The sequence below is a fragment of the Acipenser ruthenus genome, unplaced genomic scaffold (genome assembly GCF_902713425.1).
Source record: "Acipenser ruthenus unplaced genomic scaffold, fAciRut3.2 maternal haplotype, whole genome shotgun sequence".
In the NCBI taxonomy this organism is placed as follows: domain Eukaryota; kingdom Metazoa; phylum Chordata; class Actinopteri; order Acipenseriformes; family Acipenseridae; genus Acipenser; species Acipenser ruthenus.
Window position 1 is genome coordinate 1 of NW_026707892.1, and position 18,844 is coordinate 18,844.

Sequence of the window (18,844 nt, forward strand, 5' to 3'; positions counted from 1 at the left end):
AGAACGACAGTAAGTTTTATTTAATCGGGGTGCAACTTTACTAACCAGTATGCAAAATGTTTTGCGCTTGTGAATTACTGGATTTCCAAGTCCACGTTAATCAAAATGATGTGTTTATATACTAACTGTTAAAAGAGAAGCTTCTGTACAATGGAACAGGAATTGTCAAAATAACAGAAAGGGCAATTATTTATCAGTAATTAGCTCCAAGAAAAATAGTGTCATAATCCAAATTCTGTAAGAAAACGATGGTTGTCACAGAAAACACATAACATATGATTTAATAGTTTTAAACAGTCACCTTTCACCCTTCCTCAGAAATTTATTTACAGACGTGTTATGTAAAACCTTTGATATGTAACTATAGACAGTTCATATTGGGGAGCTGCACAGGGTCTGGCACTAAATATCATTTCTTAACATATATTTGAACCACTTAGCTATGGGGGTCTTGACAGCTACAACTTTATTAACATTAAAAAAGAACAACCTTAGGTGACCACAAGTACAGCAGATATTGTGCCTTTTTATATTTGCTCAGCATGTCTGTATTTCTTGTCTGATAGTGCCACCTTAAGGAAGTCAGTGCACTTACAGTACCTGTAACACGTTTGATTTATTATTTGGTAGTAGTTACTGATATGTACTGTACTTTCTAAAATGTACTAAACTCACAATAAAATCAGTTTACATTACATATTTAATAAGGATGGTTACTGAAATGTACATTAGGACATAGATCCTTCAATGACAGATTGTTCAACCATACCGTCCACTTATCCATATTCGTATTGTTGCTACCTGCTTGTTTTAATGCTGAAATTGTCAGGGCAATAAACCTAGATTTACAGTACATCTTTAGATAAGATTTTCATAAATATTTGGTGTATAATAAAATAATGTGCATTGCATTGTTGACAAGAAACGCTTTGCAAAGCTGCCCATATTCCAGGTTTTACCATAATATTCAATAATTCCCTTCACATTTTTGTAAACATCACTTTTGTAAAAATAGTCTATCTGTAAGGTAAATAAATGGCCTTGGTTATTTTACACGTCTATTATTATGTAGCTTGATGGTGGACGCTTCTCGGATTGGACCAGTAATACATTGTTAGGTGTAATTTACGCATCAGTTTAAAAACCTCACGACACCTCTGTTGTGTTTGCGTGTGTGATTTGTTTTGTGGTAGCGGTAGCGGTAGTGAACGCTGGAGATTTTTGGTAGTAAAATGCTGCGTAGGACATTTTTGGGGTAAGATTAGGTAAAAAGAAATAAAATAAATAAAAGATAAAAAGTGACTGTTATGTGTCAAATGGGTTTCGCGCTGTAATTCAGCCTCCCGACAGTAGAAGGCATCAAACCAACTTGGGACTTCCCTTACCAAGGTCTCATGACCATGACGAAAGTCATCTTTATGAGGGGCGGCACCTTGGTGAGGGGCGGAAGTACGAGATGTAAATTCCAGCCACTGGAGTCAAGTGAGTTGTAAGGATACTTGTCAGTTGGGGATTGGTGTTCCACTGACTACAGGGGCGGGGCGTTGCATACTAAAGGAAACGTACTGCTGTGTTCGGGGTTGGTCCTGGAAAGCATAGGCGGGGTGAATAGGCGGAGGGAGAGATGAAGAGTTTGGCTTGTTTGTTTTTATTTTGTCGGCATGGGGGCGGAATATTCATTAACATTTTCTTTTCTGTTTTATCCCTTTTTTTATGTCCGGGTTTACCGTGAAGAAGACTAAAGAAGTTTCCAAACCCTTCTGTTTACCATTATTCCAGCAACCCCACCCTCACGACATTCTTTTTTTGTTTTGTTTTACTTTTATCGTGTAACGAACAATATTAATAAAAACTTTTATTTTGTTACACGCAAATTACTGTCTGGACATTCCATTGTTACTCACACGCCTCACAGTAACACACTTGGCTTGTGTTTTTCATGCATTCTGGTCCGCTTTTATTGTGCTGAAAAACAATTGGGGCAAGCTTGGCCCCATCAGTTTTACAGTTGTGCCTATTTGCTTGGTGCTGGCCAAGGTTGCCCCAATTGTTTCTTCTAACTTAGCTTGTGTTTTTGATACAAGTTAGAAGAAACAATTGGGGTAACCTTGGCCCCCATTGGTTTTACAGTTGTGCCTATTTGCTTTGTGCTGGGCAAGGTTGTCCCAATGGTTTCTTGAAACTTGACTTGTGTTTTTGATATCTCTACTTTAAATGGCTAGGCACGTTTGATAACTTGGCGTTTTTCGTGTTTTTGTTTCAGATTTTATATACTCGTTATATACAGTACAAAGTTAGACTTGAATATGAAGAAAGTAAACATTTTATGGTGCATTTTTGTCTTAAGAGTACAACTCTTTTATTATTATTATTTATTTCTTAGCAGACGCCCTTATCCAGGGCGACTTACAATTGTTACAAGATATCACATTATACATTATTTCACATTATACAGACATCACATTATTTTACATACAATTACCCATTTATACAGTTGTTTTTTTTTTTTTTTTTACTGGAGCAATCTAGATAAAGTACCTTGCTCAAGGGTACAACAACAGTGTCCCCCACTGGGGACTGAACCTACAACCTTCCGGTCAAGAGTCCAGAGCCCTAACCACTACTCCACACTGCTGCCCTAAACTCTTGGTTTTAAAATACCACAGTTAATGCTAATAGTGCTTTTTTAACACTCTTGCAGGTTATGAATTCAAACAGTATTTTAACCTTCAGGTGTATGTGTCAACTGGACCTGTACTGTTGGCCCAACCAACTGCATCAGCTCCTGAATTAAGTATAACAGAGCAAGGTAAAGACCAGCAGTGACTCTTGTCTTCATGATTTTGTCTGGTAGGCCATATACTGAACCTGCTCCATGTTGCCCTTTGACTCTTATCCCTGCTATTACTGACTAGGAAAAATAAAGTAGGCTCAAGTTGGTAAACCTATTTTGCTCCAACCCCAAATGTTATTTTTTATTTTTATTTTTTTTCCATTTGGATTGTATTGCCAAAATACAAGAACGAATCGATTTTTTTTTTATTTCATTCTTCAGGTAATAATTCCTGTAGCATCTGGATGTGGTTGATAATGGGATCGGCTGCTGTACTCTTTGCAATCACTGCTCGTAAAAGTGTAAATCTGAATAAAATTAATTACAATTATATCTGTCTCAGTTTCTTAAATGCTTAAATTAATCAGTAAATCTTGCTACTATTATTATTATTTTATTATTTATTTCTTAACAGACGCCCTTATCCAGGGCGACTTACAATTGTTACAAGATATCACATTATACATTATTTCACATTATACAGATATCACATTATTTTTACATACAATTACCCATTTATACAGTTGGGTTTTTACTGGAGCAATCTAGGTAAAGTACCTTGCTCAAGGGTACAACAGCAGTGTCCCCCACTGGGGATTGAACCCACAACCCTCCAATCAAGAGTCCAGAGCCCTAACCACTACTCCACACTGCTGCCCCTAAATTATAGACTTCATGCTTCTAAATAGATGGATTCTACTTGCAATAATCCACAAGTTTTTTTGCTATTGGTCTAAAAACCCTGCTCTGAGTGGCCATTGGATCACCTTTCTCCGATCCACCAGTGTCACTTACAGAAGGACAATATACCTGCTGGAAACTTAAGGTTGGACATTTTCCCCTGCTATGTCAATCATTTTTTTCAGTGGAGACTTCTAAATTTTGACAATTGTATGGATACCCACAGGGGTATGTGCCAGTAGGTGCAGTTACAGCATGGTGAAGTGAAGCAATCCCCCACCACAACTATCAATTTAATTAACTTTAGTCATAGTACAGAAATTACAAAAGCAGCAAATAGTGTTGGAAATTGACACAGTAAAAGGGAATTAAATATAAATGATACAACACAACCAGCATTGAAGTAAATTATTTACTGTGCAGCAGTACTTTAATCACATTACATATTAAATCAGTTTATTTGTCATTTGAAAAGCCTTTTAATATCCCCGCCTTAACTTGTTTTCTTTATCTGTTGTGGTCTGTGTTAAACTCATTTTTGCATCTTCAAAGCTAGGATTCAGATTCAGTGCCTTCCTGAAGTCTCTCTCTGCATCCTCAAAAAAACCTGCAAAAGTGAAATGCAAATGCTGCCAAAAAATATCTACAATAAACTGTAATTTACACATTTAAGTAAGACCTCAGTATGTAGGTTTAATTGTTTGAGGTGTGCTGTCCAGATAACAACTGCACATTAGAAAACGGGTGATGCTGATGTCCACCTTATGGATCGCACTGTCTACAAGCAATGTTTAAAATGTTATCAGGGATATAATAAATATTTTATCTAGCTTAATGGAAATTAAACATCTGACACACAATGCCGATTATTTTTTGCTCCCTATAAAGCAACCTCATATTTCTACTTAAATATACTGTAGGCAACTTCTGTTAACAGATTAAGCTTGTTCTGTGGATCCTCTGCTGCCAATATTTCACTCTGCTTACTAAAGTGAAGATTAGTTATATGCCATACATACCCGTCGTCGTTGCCCCCCGCCCCCTTCCTAGCCTAGACGTAAATAAATAATTACCTAGCCTATACCGTATCAGACCTCTGTTGTAGTAAGGTATCGCAAAATCTTTTTTTGCCCGGATGGCTGAAGTATAATCTTCCATGGCGTCATAGAAGTCTACTCTCAGGTACTTCACCTGTCCTCTGTTGTTGTATGCAACAGCAAGATCATCTGTACTGCAGTCCCTAAAAATAAAAATACGTAAAGTGTCACAACGTTTGAACAGATTTTGAAACAAAAATGCTAGGCTAAGGGTGTACAGCCAGTATATCTGGGTCTTACCAATAGATATTTAACCGATGTATAATAACAAGTAATGGCAAAACCTAGTTGTCGTAAATAGAATGTAAAACAGAATACTGTATGTATATGTCCAATTGTTTATTAAACGGAAGCAACACGCTGGGGAAAAACAGTTTAAACATACTGCAAACACGAGTTTTATGTACGTATAATAAAATACATCGAGGTGTTGAAACTGGAGTTTTTGGGCAGATAGTTTTTGACGCAAGAACAAAAAAAAAAAAAAAAAAAAAAAAAAAAAAAAAAGAGATAGAAACACAATCACTGCAGTTCAGTAGAGAGTATTCCTCATTCTTAAAAATAAAAAAATACCAGTACCTGCTCTCGGCACAGGCCGTGATAAACTGCGAGTATAAGCGTTCTGCTTCTTTGAAATGCTGTCTGTGGAATTCGCTATCAGCTTCTTGTAAAATACTCAACATTTCTTTATCCATGTCTCATACAGCAAAACCCAAACTAACAACATTCTACCATGTTCATGTTTGCGGAAGTGATGGCTGGCAAAAGGTTTTTTATTGGTCCTTTCTTTGAATGGGTGGGGACTATACCATAGTTACTTCCCTTGGGACAGTTAACATTAAATTCCGGCAGATGGCAGTGTAGTACAATATTATTCATTGTATTCAAGAAAGCACATACTGTACCGTGCTATCGAGAGACTGCTTGAAGTTTACAGTGCAGAGTTAAAAGGAGGCTTTTTTTTTTAATTTCTTCTTTTTTAAAATCTTAAAGCTGCATATCAATGTTCAAAGTGACTTTAAACTGATTTAAAACCTCATGACATTAATCAGCAAACCATCAATTATAATATGTAGAGCTATTGCAGCTCTCACACTATTGTCTGACATTTTTCATTCATGGTCTTATTTATTTATTTTAAAGGACAGCATTGTACATGGCAATGCTAAAGCCACATTTACATGCATTTCTTGTTCCACTCCTATACAAAATTAATACAAAAAAAATAAATAAATAAATAAACTCCTAGAAAATAGTATTAAACACGAGGTATTCAAACTCAGAACACGACTTGCCTTAAATTAACCTTTTAACCTAGCGCAGGGGTGGACAAATATCCCTTCCAACACAGGGGAGGACTGCTTATATAGATCTGAAACTTGTAATCCTGTTCCATTGTGTGGACTTCTTTCCTCTGTTTGTATTTATTTATAAATGATAATAGGATGTCAATGGATCACTCATAATAAATCTTACATGTTCTATGTGGAATTAAAGGAAAGTGTTAGATCTTGTACTCCTTTAATTAGATCAATTAAATGCAAGTTCAGGACCTACAGTATTATCCTATGTAACAAAGTAGAACAAATAACATGGCTGTGAGACTGGAATGATTTATCCTTTATTGATACTGTAGCAATCCATGTAATGCAATATCTGCTCTGTATTTCCAGCTGTGAATATGTTTCCATGCTGTATTACGCCGCTGTGGTCGGTGGTTTGAGCTCCACACTGATTACGCCACCCTGCAGTGGTTACTGAGCTTCAGGGAACCCGAGGGGCAGGTAGCCCGCTGGTTAGAGATGCTCCAATCTTACGAGCTGGACATACAACATCGGCCAGGAGCAAACCACCGGCAGGAAATATGAGAGAGAGAGAGGCACTGGGAGAAGACGGGTACGCAGTGACCGTAAGGGAGGTGCAGCCCTTGCAGACCACAGAGTCTGTCCCCATTGGCTGTTTGTCTGTGCCCATTGGTCCTAGTGTGCGGGTGAGGGCTATTGGGATATGCGTGAGTTCACAGTACCCTGATCTGAATAAGGGAAGGGGCTAAATATATAAAACGGGCTGTTCCCAGAAATTTGTGTGACTGTTTTATCCTGAGAAGTTGACAGAGCGGTGGACTCTGGTGAAATATTGAAGAGAAACAAGTGTCTCTCAAGTTTCCTGCCTCCTGTAAAACGCTACAATACCTTTAGTGGAATTACCCCTTTAGAACGAAAGTTGACAAATCAGGGTCTCGTTTCCCGATAACAGAAGTACTTGTGGAGCTCACGATTATTGTCACGATTAACGTGGGGCTGCTTCCAGTCTCTCTTGATGTGCATTTCTCAAAACCCCACGTGAAAGTGCAGCTTATTCATGATGTTCACGTGCATTGTTAGGCTTTGAATCTTCTTTGGGGCGATGCTGGTTGGGTTAAAGTTGCATTTGGGAAACGGGCCCCTGAACTAGTTCATGAGTAATCCTACGCAAACAATTAGGGCTGCACTGACAACGATCTTCTTGGACGATACTGACAGCCAATGACTATCTGCCCATATCGTCCGATACCAATTGAATACCGATAATAATAAACAGTGCAGGTAAGCGACTGCAAACTACTAGAACAAGACATAGGGCCTATATTTAAACGGTTTTATAATTATAGATGTTAAATGAACAGATATCGTTTACTTCTTGAATTTATGACAAAAATGAAAAGGTATTGTTGTTGCATTTACTTCAGAAAATTATTAATACAAAGAATAACGTAGTCTTATATTGTGTGCTTGACAGCATTATTTATACATTTGATTCACAACGTAGTCACACAAAAATAACATTTTGCATTTGTACTAGTAAAACACTTCTGTAGAAAGAAATATATAATGTGACTTTTATAGCCACTTGCTGTCAAACATTGCGTATTATAACTTTTACCTATACTGTACAGTAGGGGACAGAAAATGTAGCATGTAATGTCAACTACAACAACTTTTGTTAAATTCTTATTTTAAACATGCACTGCTTAAAAATGCAAAACTGAAATTGTTCACTTAACCAAAAAAACAAAAAAAATGCCATAAAAATATTACATTTCCGGTTACAAAATATGTACACCGATATTCAAGCATGAATATCGGTGTACATTATCTGCTAAAATAACAAAAACTGCTGATAGCTGATTGTGATTTTGTTCCATATATTGGTGCCATGACGATAAGCTAACGATTATCGGTGCTCCCCTACAAACAATAAATAAACACTAGTGATTGATCCAAGAGCAGAAATTCTTCGGAGATATATTCAGGGGTGTAGTGCTGGTGGGTCGCGATGGAGCGCCGCCCCCCACTTCTCTTCGGCAGGGAGAGCACCGCTTCCATACTTCACATGTAGAATATTGAACTGTTTTGCTCCTATTAATATATGGAGATATACATGTGTATAACCAATACACATAAGCAAAGAATACAATAACCATAAGAAACACTTGAGAGATAAATGATGAAAACAGTTTGAATATAGCGTGCCTGGTCTGGAACAACAGGTGTGAATAAGAAGGGAACCTGTATTAACACTTTACAATTAGATGTAATAATTGGGACAGTTCTTATTTTAGACCCATATATAAGAAATAATGTAGATAAAATAAGCTAAACATTTATTTAAAAGATAAAACTCAATCGCAACAAACAAATAAAGGGTGCCTGTGGCCTTACACATCTTACTTTGCAAACGGATGCACTTCTGTTTCAAATACCGTACCTACTAGTGATAAACTGCGGTTCTGTTGAGTTTATGGGGAAACAGGGACTGCAGGAGGCATGGTAGGGTTGAGAGAGCGTGGGGCGGGTGTAGATAATAGCGACTCCTCACTTATAAATATAGCACTACACCACTAGATATATGATATGCTATCTTATGTCCTTTGTGGTCCTGTGGTATGTAGCAAGAAGATCTACAGGTACCAGTCTGTATATTGGAGCTCCTTGTTATAGTGAGCTATGCTTGGTACAAAGAGAGAAATCTACAAGAGTCACTAGGAATTGCTGATGTCTTATGTGCATGTGTGCCAGTCTTGTTAAGACAGGTATATTATCAAGACAGGTACCTTATCTACACACTACAGTGAATTGCTGTGATTTTTTTTTTTTTGAAACCGACCAGTGACATTTCACTGTTCCTTCTCCGAGGCATTGTAAAAACACTGTTTTAAAAAAAAAACATTAGGATGGAGTACACACAGCACATTTGATGACATATTTCAATTGTTCTATTACAATTCAAGCCTTCAAACATACCCATAAGCTGCCAATTCCACCAGTACTAGCATTTGCAGTATCACATTGGAGGACAAGTCTTGATGTATTAGTTAGGAACTCATTAACATTCTCACTTATATACTGTATTTCTTACAGCTAGTATATTTGACAGACAAATATTAAAATGTCAATCCAAGTTACAATTTAAAAAAAAAAGAAAAAAGAAAAACAGAATTATTGAAGTTTCTCTTATTTATGTATGTATGTTTTGGAATTACATTAACACAAAGCAATGGAGAATACATTATACAAGTAAAAAATGAATCTACTTAAATACAAAAATTGTTTTACAGTTAACAAAAATATATCTAGACACAAGAAAACAAATATCAATAAGCTTGAAAACTCTCTTTCACGTTTAGTTGTACAGCCTATTCTACACTGCTGTGGCAAAGTGGGCAGAAATTCCGATTGCTTATCTCTTGTTCCAGGGCACAGTGTTTGCAGACATTGCAGATCCAGAAGTGGTATTCTGAAATGATCCGCCCTGTTACAATGCAGGTTGTCTGCTTCCCTTCTTCCCTGAAAAAACAAGATTTCCAATGTCAGGTGAATCACTTCAAGTTTACATTACACTAATTTAAAATCCATTTGTAGAAGCTGTCAAAATAACAAACACATTTTTTTTCTCTTTTTGCATGAATGGGATTTCATGTAGGACCTAAAAAGCAAACCAAAATAAAAATATCACTGCTGCCCATAACGTTATACAGGTAGTATTCCCTGATGTACAAACCATGTGTGCGGTGGCTGAGTGAACTAAATAAAAAGCTGGGCAAACAGTAGATCTCCACAAACCTTAAATAGTAGAGTGAACTAAAACATCTGTTGTTTTGCTTGAACTATACATAAATGATGTTCTTGCAAACAGTGTTTTAAATAAATATACATTTAAAACCTCTATTTGTGTGCCCTGCTGATCTCTGAGTGAAAACAAAAAATATGGACAGGGATTGTGTGGGTTGTGCTGCTTTTAGGTACAAGTGCCTTGTCCAGTGATATCACTTTAAATTTATATTCTTTTCAAAAGACTAGAATTAAACATTGTGATGCTTAATTAAGGCTGGCTATGATTTCTTTAGCTGTAAGTTTTTCATATTTTCAAATTTTTAGACGTAATAAATCAGGTCAAACATGAGGTGAACTGTCCCCAGTGTGAGGGGGGAGAGCTTGATATGGTCGTCTTGTTTTTAAATGTTTGTCTTGTTAGAACTACTATCTACTTAGAAAGTTTAAAGTTATGTTAATAAACATACACTTCTTGAAGGCTGTCCAGTTCAAATTTCCTGTTATCTTTAGGGCTGTGTTTTATAAAGATCTCCAAAGCCAGGTCCTCATATTGCTGCCTTTGCTCAGCAGATAGGGTGTCCATGGATTCCAATTTGATGAAAGCCTTGGAGCAGGTCCCGAACGCTCGGTTGGCACAGGCACAAACAGCCAGGAGGGAGTAGATCTCCACTGCCGGAATGATGTCTTCATAATCACGCAGGTGAAGGGCTACATAATAGACAAAGGAAACACTAGCATACCATTTTTTTTTTTTTATTTGAGTAGTTGGTAAACATGAAGAATAATTATATATGCAGAAATATCAATAGTGAATCATACAGAAAATTAATATTAGAAAAAGTGTAAATGGTATACAGTATCCCTTTAAGGAAGCATGGCACACTTTAACCTAGAAGGCCCGTAACTACTCCCATTCAGTTGGATCACAAGACATTACCACGTTGTCTCCAGTTTTCCAAGCAGGGTTTAAATGTTCCCTTTGACCCCAGCAAAAGTCTAGACTGGTTCATTTAACAGGTCTACAGACATCCACCTGGGCTGTTAAAGCATTTTAATTTCTGCAATCTGTGCAAGATATAATGGGTAATTGTACTAGCGGCTACGTTTGCCTTACAATTATTCAGGGTTAGAAACTGCAGCTTTTCTGAAGCACCAGTAGTCACACAGTAATTACTGTACCAGTTGATCCTTTTCATTACATGCTACTTTGCTATGCGAGAAGTTATTGATAACATGAGTAAAATGTACCTGTTCTCATGGCTGCATCAGCATAACCTTCATAAAGCTGCCTTTGAGCAAGCAGGAAAAAGTGATAAGCTTCAGCTCCACGCCAAGCGGTGTCAATAATTCGATTATCTGATGAGGTGGCATCTTCCTCCAGCAAACCTGCTAGCGCTGATGTCGCCTGAATGAAAATAGGCATGATGCTAGTTTGAAGTATTGAGGGTCTGTCACGGTTAACCATGATGGGCTTGATTCTCAAACTATTTCTCTTGAAAACCTTTTCTGTATTTTAAGTTTTTGACAAACTTTAGGAATGTAAATTAGCAAGTCTTTATTCATATTGTTTTACGATATTGGTCAGTTAATTAAGCATTCACATCTCATTCACAAACTCTTCTCTCCTAACTTTAAATTACATTTGTATACAATGCACTAACTGAGGTCAACCTTATCGATACGTTTGTAGTTGTGGGTTTGCAGAGATGCATTTAAAATGAGCGAGAAATTAAAAGTATTATTAGAACTACTTATTTATTTTTTAAAGATTAAAAAAAAAAAGGTTTTGAAAATACATTTTAATTTTACTTTTCTTTCACACACACACAGGTTGAATTTATGACCATCATTGTTTGAAACTGATTAGTTATACTGTTTCAGTGAAGTGACTGCAACATTTACTCCTACAATCATTAAAAAAACACATAAGCAACAGTTCCATACAATTTAGTAAAACAATATAACATTGTACAAACATAATTCACCTTTTAGAACAATAATGTAATATACCTTTGATAGCATATCATTGCACTTGACTTAATACAAACAGAAAATAAGGTAAAGTATTCCTTCCGTATTACATTTCAGTTAGGAACATAATTTAGATATAGTTTTGAGAATCAAGCCCAGTTTGCACAACACAGATTTCCTTGATGTTGTGTTTTACATTTCTCTCACTTACAGTACAAAACCATTACACAGTACACAAATTTTGTTGTAAAGAAAATTCAGTTAATACAGTAGCTGTATGCAGTATATTGTATACATTATTCAAGTGCATCACTGCTTCTTAAGAATTTGTGGGTAAATGTCAGACAATTTTTTTTAGTCCCTAGAACTGTTCTAGGTTATTTGTTTATTTAAACAACATTGTAGAAAAGTTCCATACACTCAAAACTGTATTCAATCCATAAAGAAACATTTTGTGAATATGGCTCAGGTTATCATACAGTTTATATACAGTGTGACTAATGGCACAATCCTTTCATAAGCACAAAAAGTTAATTCCACATTGTGGAAAATGTCTGCTATATTCTCTCATATGGAATTCACTTTATATTATACATTATACTTAGGGCTTGAAGTTTTCAGGTTTTATTTTTGATCACATGACGTCCTTTAAACTTATTTTGAGCCGATTCTGTTTCCTAATTAAACTCAGAAAAAGCTGTTAATTCCAAAACTATGTCACTTGTTTTTACCTTCTTATCCTGACTGAGCTTGATTCTGTTTTGTTTAATTTTTATTTCAAACAGACAGAGTTGTCCTGACAGATTTTCTTTTCAGCATAAAATACCCAGTACTCTTTGATTTGTAGCAAAACAAAAATATAATCTTAAACCCAGTCTTAATTGTTTCGTTTTCTCTTTATTAGGATGCAGAGATAACTTAACAACTTTTAATTAACATTTAAAAGGGAGGTAGAGATTTGGAAAATAAAAGCCGAAAAGTTCAAGCCCTAATTGCACTATATTGTGGTTATACTGTACCTCAGATATTTTCCCTTTACCCTTTTCCTGTTGAGTAGTTTTAATCTGTTTGTGATAATTTTCCACAAGTAATGCTGCCAGCACATACAGTTTCTTAACACGCAGTGGCTTATTTCTCTTTTTTGCTTCTTCATCAGCAATCTGAAAACAAGCAAAAACAAAAATACTAACTGGGAACATGAAACTACAACCGATTTATATTCATGGACAGAAATGAAAACAGTTTAAAGGTTGTTTTTTTTTTGTTTGTTTTTTTTTAATACAAAGGTACTTTTTTTCTTAAAATTATAGTTAGACCTCTCCTTGAAAAATGTGTTGACTTGGAGTTAAGAATCCTATATAATTTTACCAGACATTTTATTTAAACTTGAAATTCATATTACAGTGAAGTTATTGATACTGATGATTGCATTGCTGACTGAGGAAAGGTAACGCATGAAACACATTATTGGTATGTAGTTCAAAAATGTAAAATGTAATGGAATTTGTAGTAGCAATAGCCGATTGCCACATGTGTAGCACAGCACAGCACAGGAATCATCCAGTTACACCTGTTGTAAACACAGACAGCCACGATTAGGTATGTAAAATGGTATCACTTCTGTAACATCATTCTGAAATCTTACAAAGATATGGTAAACACACATTTTAATGCAATAAACATTTAATTCATAGTACAGCTCTTATGATGAGCGGCATCCAAAATATTAACATGGCCCCTCCTTAATTAGCAAAATTGACACTCACTGTCACAGCACTGTGAAGTTTGTTGTAAACCCATGTCATAATAAAAACATAGCAAGGTCAAGTGGAGTTTCATAACCATTGGCTACCCAAAACCACAACCAAAACAGAAGTACCTTGAACATCAGTTTGGCTGCATCGAGGAAATAATGGGCTTTTCTGTACAGCTCAATAGCATCCAGGGTTTTATTCTTCTCTAATAGATGGGATGCATATTTTGATAAAAGGGATCCAATCTCTTTCATGTTGTGGTTCTTCGCCAGCTCAACACCTTTATTCCACTACAATAAAGACAGTACAGGTTAGCGCCTTTGCATGGTGGGTATTGCAATTTTTGATAATTCAGCTCACTGGAACACAAGAGTTTAAAACTGAAGCCGAAAAAAAAAAAAACATTAGCTCTTTGTATTTCATTTCTTAAATATCACTTATATTTTAGTATTTGCTGAATGGATATTAGTACAATGATATTTATTTTATACCTAGCACAAGAATGCCATTTTTGTGCAAAATCACTTATGAAAACCAGCTAACAGCTATAAACACATGTGTTGGCTAACTTGATTTTTGAGTAATAGATTTTACTTCCGACACACCCTTAAAGCACTGGGGTACATAACTAATCTAAACATACAACAATTTTAAATGAGCCTTGCATGGAGTCATTCCTGACTAGAACCAGCTTGTTATAAACAGAGTAGGACCACCCAAGTGTTTATTAGCCTCCCTGAAGAAAAGATTTTTAAACAGAAAGAATTAAATGTTCTGGTGTAAACAGAAATGTCATCCCCACCATTGGCACTTCCAATATATTCTGAAGAGGCACAATTCTGAAGTAATACTTGTCTTTCTGAATATTGACTATTGCTATCTGCATGTCTCATAACTCATCACAATATTAATGATTTGTTTTGTTTATTTAGTCCCCGACAGACTTTTCCAGACAGCCAGATTACATTAAAGCTCCTGTTCCATGTAGGTTTGAATCTAGAAAAATTTGGCTATCCATGAAGGGCTTGATGGATCGACTCGTCTGCAGCCCGGTAAAGAAAGCAATGGGAATAATGTGAAATTACAGCAACGGACGCTGGCATACTGTTAAAATATCAGCATTATACTGCATGAACAGTGAAACTAGAGAATAGTTCCTGAGGAAAAGTGAAGCCCAGGGATGATTGAACGTGGAACAGAGAATGCCACATTGAAGCAACTTTCTTATACATGGAAATGTGAAAGAGGATTTTTCCAATTGGCTGCTGAACATTCTAAAGGTATATGAGGGACCTTTACACTGCCGCCGGACAACCTTGTGACCAAATACTAAAATGTTGCTGGTCATATCGGACTATAGATTTTAAAGCCACCGTACAACCTTGTGACCATTTACATATCAAAATGATCTTGGTCACGTTGGAGAAAACTGCTTACAGCTATAAAGAGTCCTCTATTTATAATCCCTAAGCACTGTATTTTCTGACAGACAGTAATTACTGTTGTCTATTATTTTAGGTAACCGTAACAATTAACCCGCCACTGCTGCTTTACAGTATGTACCAGTAGCAATTACTCTTATTATTAGCATGACCTTAGTGACATGATTTAGCATTTACAGTTTAATATTTAACAAAAAAAAATTAACAAAAAAGTGATTTTTTAATATATATATATATATATATATATATATATATATAGAGAGAGAGAGAGAGAGAGAGAGAGAGAGAGAGAGAGAGAGAGAGAGAGAGAGATAGATAGATATATATAGATAGATAGATATAGCAAAGCGTCCCAGTCCACATTTTAATTTGTGACCCAAACACAAGAACTGTAAGTTTCAGCGCGGTTGCACACTTTTACTCAACAAAAATAAACAAAATAAAACAAAAGCCTCCAATTGGAGACCTAGACTAAACACAAGTTCAACTACAGGGTTGGGAAAGATTTCTTTTTACATCCTAGCCTTGTATTTCATGTATTATGCATTTTTTACTGCATCTTTCTTGCAGAAGACAGCAGGTTTTCCTCAAGGACTTCTCTGTACTTTGCTCCATTCATTTTCCCTTCTAAGTGCCCCAGTCCCTGCCGATGAGAAACATCCCCATAACATGATGCTGCCACCACCGTGCTTCTCAGTAGGGATGGTGTTATTTGGGTGATGCGCTGTGTTGGGTTTGTGCCAAACATAACGCTTTGCATTTAGGCCAAAAAGTTCAATTTTAGTTTCGTCAGACCACAAACCTTTTTGCCACATGGCTACAGAATCTCCTGAGTGTTTTTTGCATACTTCAAACGGGATTCAAGGTGGGCTTTCTTGAGTAATGGCTTCCTCCTTGCCACCCTACCATACAGGCCAGATTTGTGGAGTGCTTGGGATATTGTTGTCACATGCACACTTTGACCAGTCTTGGCCATGAAAGCCTGTAGCTCTTGCAAAGTTGCCATTGGCCTCTTGGTAGCCTCTCTGATCAGTCTCATTCTTGCTCGGTCATCCAGTTTGGAGGGACGGCCTGATCTAGGCAGGGTCTTTGTGGTGCCGTACACCTTCCACTTCTTAATAATCGTCTTGACCGTGCTCCAAGGGATATTCAAGGCCTTTGATATTTTTTATACCCATCTCCTGATCTGTGCCTTTCAACAACTTTGTCCCGGAGTTCTTTAGAAAGCGCCTTGGTACTCATGGTTGAGTCTTTGCTTTGAAATGCACTACCCAGCAGAGGGAACCTACAGGAACTGCTGAATTTATCCTGAACTTAACTTCTTGTGTGATTTGGAAGGCGATTGGTTACACCTGAGCTAATTTAGGATTGCTATTACATGGGGGGGTGGAAACTTATCGAACCAAGCTATTTCAGTTTTTATTTTTAATTAATTTTCTACAAATTTCTAGAATATTTTTTTCACTTGGAAGTTGTGGGGTAGGATGTGTACATAAATGAAAAAAAAACAACTATTTTAATGCATTTTAATTCCAGGCTATAAGGCAACAAAAGGTGAAAAATTTTAAAGGGGGTGTAGACTTTCTATAGGCACTGTATATATATATATATACACACACACACACATACATACATATATACATATATATATATATATATACATATATACATACACACACACACACGCCAACTTTTACCTGATTAAGATGCACACAGGCATCAACAGCAGCTTTAGGTTTGTTGCATTTCAGATATGCACTCACTGCCTGTTCACACATGCCTACAGTCACAAACATGTGGCCAATATCCTATAAATACAAAACAAAATTGAAATGCAAGTGTTACTAGAGAAGTACTGTATTAAAAAAGCTATGTTAACAAATAAGAGGAAACCCAACACTTGATTTTTGAGACGGGACAATGGGAATAAAACGGTGGGTTACAAACACTGTGTGATGACAAGCCACACATACTTTTGCTGCTCAGCCTCCGGTTCAGGGAATAACCCATACCAGCAGTGTGCAGTGACCCTCTAAACTCACACACATGTGAATTCATCTCTGGCTTGGTGACTAGACACGTTTATTATTGTTTTACAAGTGACTGCAAACTACATATTCAAGAATCAAAACAGCAAAAAAAAAAACGTTAGCAGACTTGAATGGAAGTGCAAACCAGCAGTATGAAATAAATCACTAATGTCCCTGTGAATATTGTTTTTCATGCAACAGTGTGTATGTCAAATTACTTACAGGGAGCAATTTGTGATTTTCTGGAAGGGAATTTGCAAGTCTTTCCAATCCATCATAATCCTCAAGCATATAGTAACATTCAGCCAGGCGTTCCTGGTTTCGGCCTTGCAGGTAATACTGAACAGCATTCACCCTAGAAGCACATCACAGTGATAATAGGTACAATCAAATACACATCAGAAAAACTACTGTCAGTAAGTACCTCTGTTTAAAAGGCTAATAACATACTGTTCTAAAATACTGAAAGTATAAAACACAAAACATTTACATTTCCCATAACATATGGTTAAACATGGTATTGTTTTGCCTTATAGTTTTTATGATTGGGTGTTTAAAGGCATGGATGATGTACAGTACTACAGAAAAGTGTTTTGTGACATAATACATACAAAAAGGAAAAAAAGTTGGTCAGACAGATTGTTGTTAAGGAAAGTTAATGTTTGAAGCACAGACCAATAATGTAAAGCCATCCTTGAATGAACAAACCTACCACTTTTGTCTATCAGCAAAGTAGTCCCCAATGGCATTGTACGCTTGTTCAAGAAGGGTATCATCAGCATCACCAGAGCCTGTTTTCAGTAGCTGGAGTACCCGGAACCAATCCCCTAGCTTTATTCTCAGACTGATTGCAAGGTCTCTGCAAACAGATGAAAACAATTCCTGTTAAAAGAGCACATTTCTGACCCACATGGGGGTTTTAAAAGCATAGTCTAGGCTAAGCAAGGCTAGTCCACACTAAAACAATAAATAAAATAGTGCTGGGACGAACACAGGATTTTCATGTTCAAATATTCGCTCATAATTTAAATATTTGTTTGGATATTCGTTCGTTTTCAAAAAGTATAAAGTCATATTTCTTGGAAGGCAGGCAGAGACAGTATAGCAGCAGGGGGGCGTGGCCCTTATGTGTGTGCCTTTACAGCAAGACGTTACAATATGTAATGTAAAAATATCCCAGGACTAAAGAATACGCTGTGTAGGCCTTACTTTAACCCAGTGAATTAACTACAAAACAAAGGATGCCGAATAGCAGTTCAAGTTAAACGTTTGTTTATTCCCAAAATAAATAGTACATAACGTTGACACTGCATTTTATTTCTTTTTTTCCTTTTTTTTTTTATTCCTTGCCATTGCCGTTTCTTCACAGTAAACAGTGGCCATCGACACGTTTTCATAAAGTAATAACATGAGGTTTACTTGTGCCTTTTTGTAGCTGAACAAGCAAACAAAAACTGAAAATAACTTTAAACATTTCAAATAAAACAAATGTGGAAATGGCGTTGTAAAATGAAGGGGAAAAAAACTAATTTTAGTTCTTGTTTATTACATTCCACATAACAGAAAGTCGCAACAAAACATATATAATATATACAATCTATATAAAAATCACTACACACTTCCAGCAAGTTGGGCACTGTTTAAGCAAGGTATTTCAGAATGACATTCCCATGAGATTCTGACTCACTCTAAAGCACCACAACGTGTTTTTGTCCCAGATGGCTTTCCATAGAGATCACTATGCGTGCGCGCGCATAATCTGGTTTGTTTACTTTTTGCTGTCTAAAACTTTGGAATATAGGCTCAAGAGCTGCTGTGTTGATCCTGTGTTTTTTTTATATATATATTAAATATCACATATCACACAGAGCTCTTTTTCATTTGCCATTTTTGAAACTGTCGCGCAACTTCTGGTGAGGCAGTAAATAAAAGTGTAAGGTATT

The 18,844-nt window shown here is 36.4% G+C and overlaps 2 protein-coding genes across 2 annotated transcripts; both read right to left on the reverse strand.

Moving 5' to 3' along the window:
• Positions 1-3,912: 3,912 nt before the first annotated feature.
• On the reverse strand, positions 3,913-5,377 carry LOC117403334 (tetratricopeptide repeat protein 32). Its single transcript, XM_034005404.2, has 3 exons — positions 5,191-5,377; positions 4,588-4,754; positions 3,913-4,121 (listed from the first exon to the last, which is right to left on the reverse strand). The coding sequence occupies exons 1-3, from the start codon at positions 5,304-5,306 to the stop codon at positions 3,994-3,996; spliced, it is 411 nt and encodes a 136-aa protein (XP_033861295.1). The 5' UTR covers positions 5,307-5,377; the 3' UTR covers positions 3,913-3,993.
• Positions 5,378-9,089: 3,712 nt separating this feature from the next.
• On the reverse strand, positions 9,090-17,783 carry LOC131728507 (WD repeat-containing protein 35-like; the record flags this gene model as incomplete). Its single annotated transcript, XM_059019491.1, has 8 exons — positions 9,090-9,437; positions 10,172-10,412; positions 10,953-11,109; positions 12,695-12,835; positions 13,555-13,719; positions 16,569-16,679; positions 17,124-17,256; positions 17,614-17,783. Coding segments are annotated over 8 exons (1,269 nt in total), but the record flags the coding sequence as incomplete, so codon positions are not given.
• Between the last annotated feature and the right edge of the window lie 1,061 nt (positions 17,784-18,844).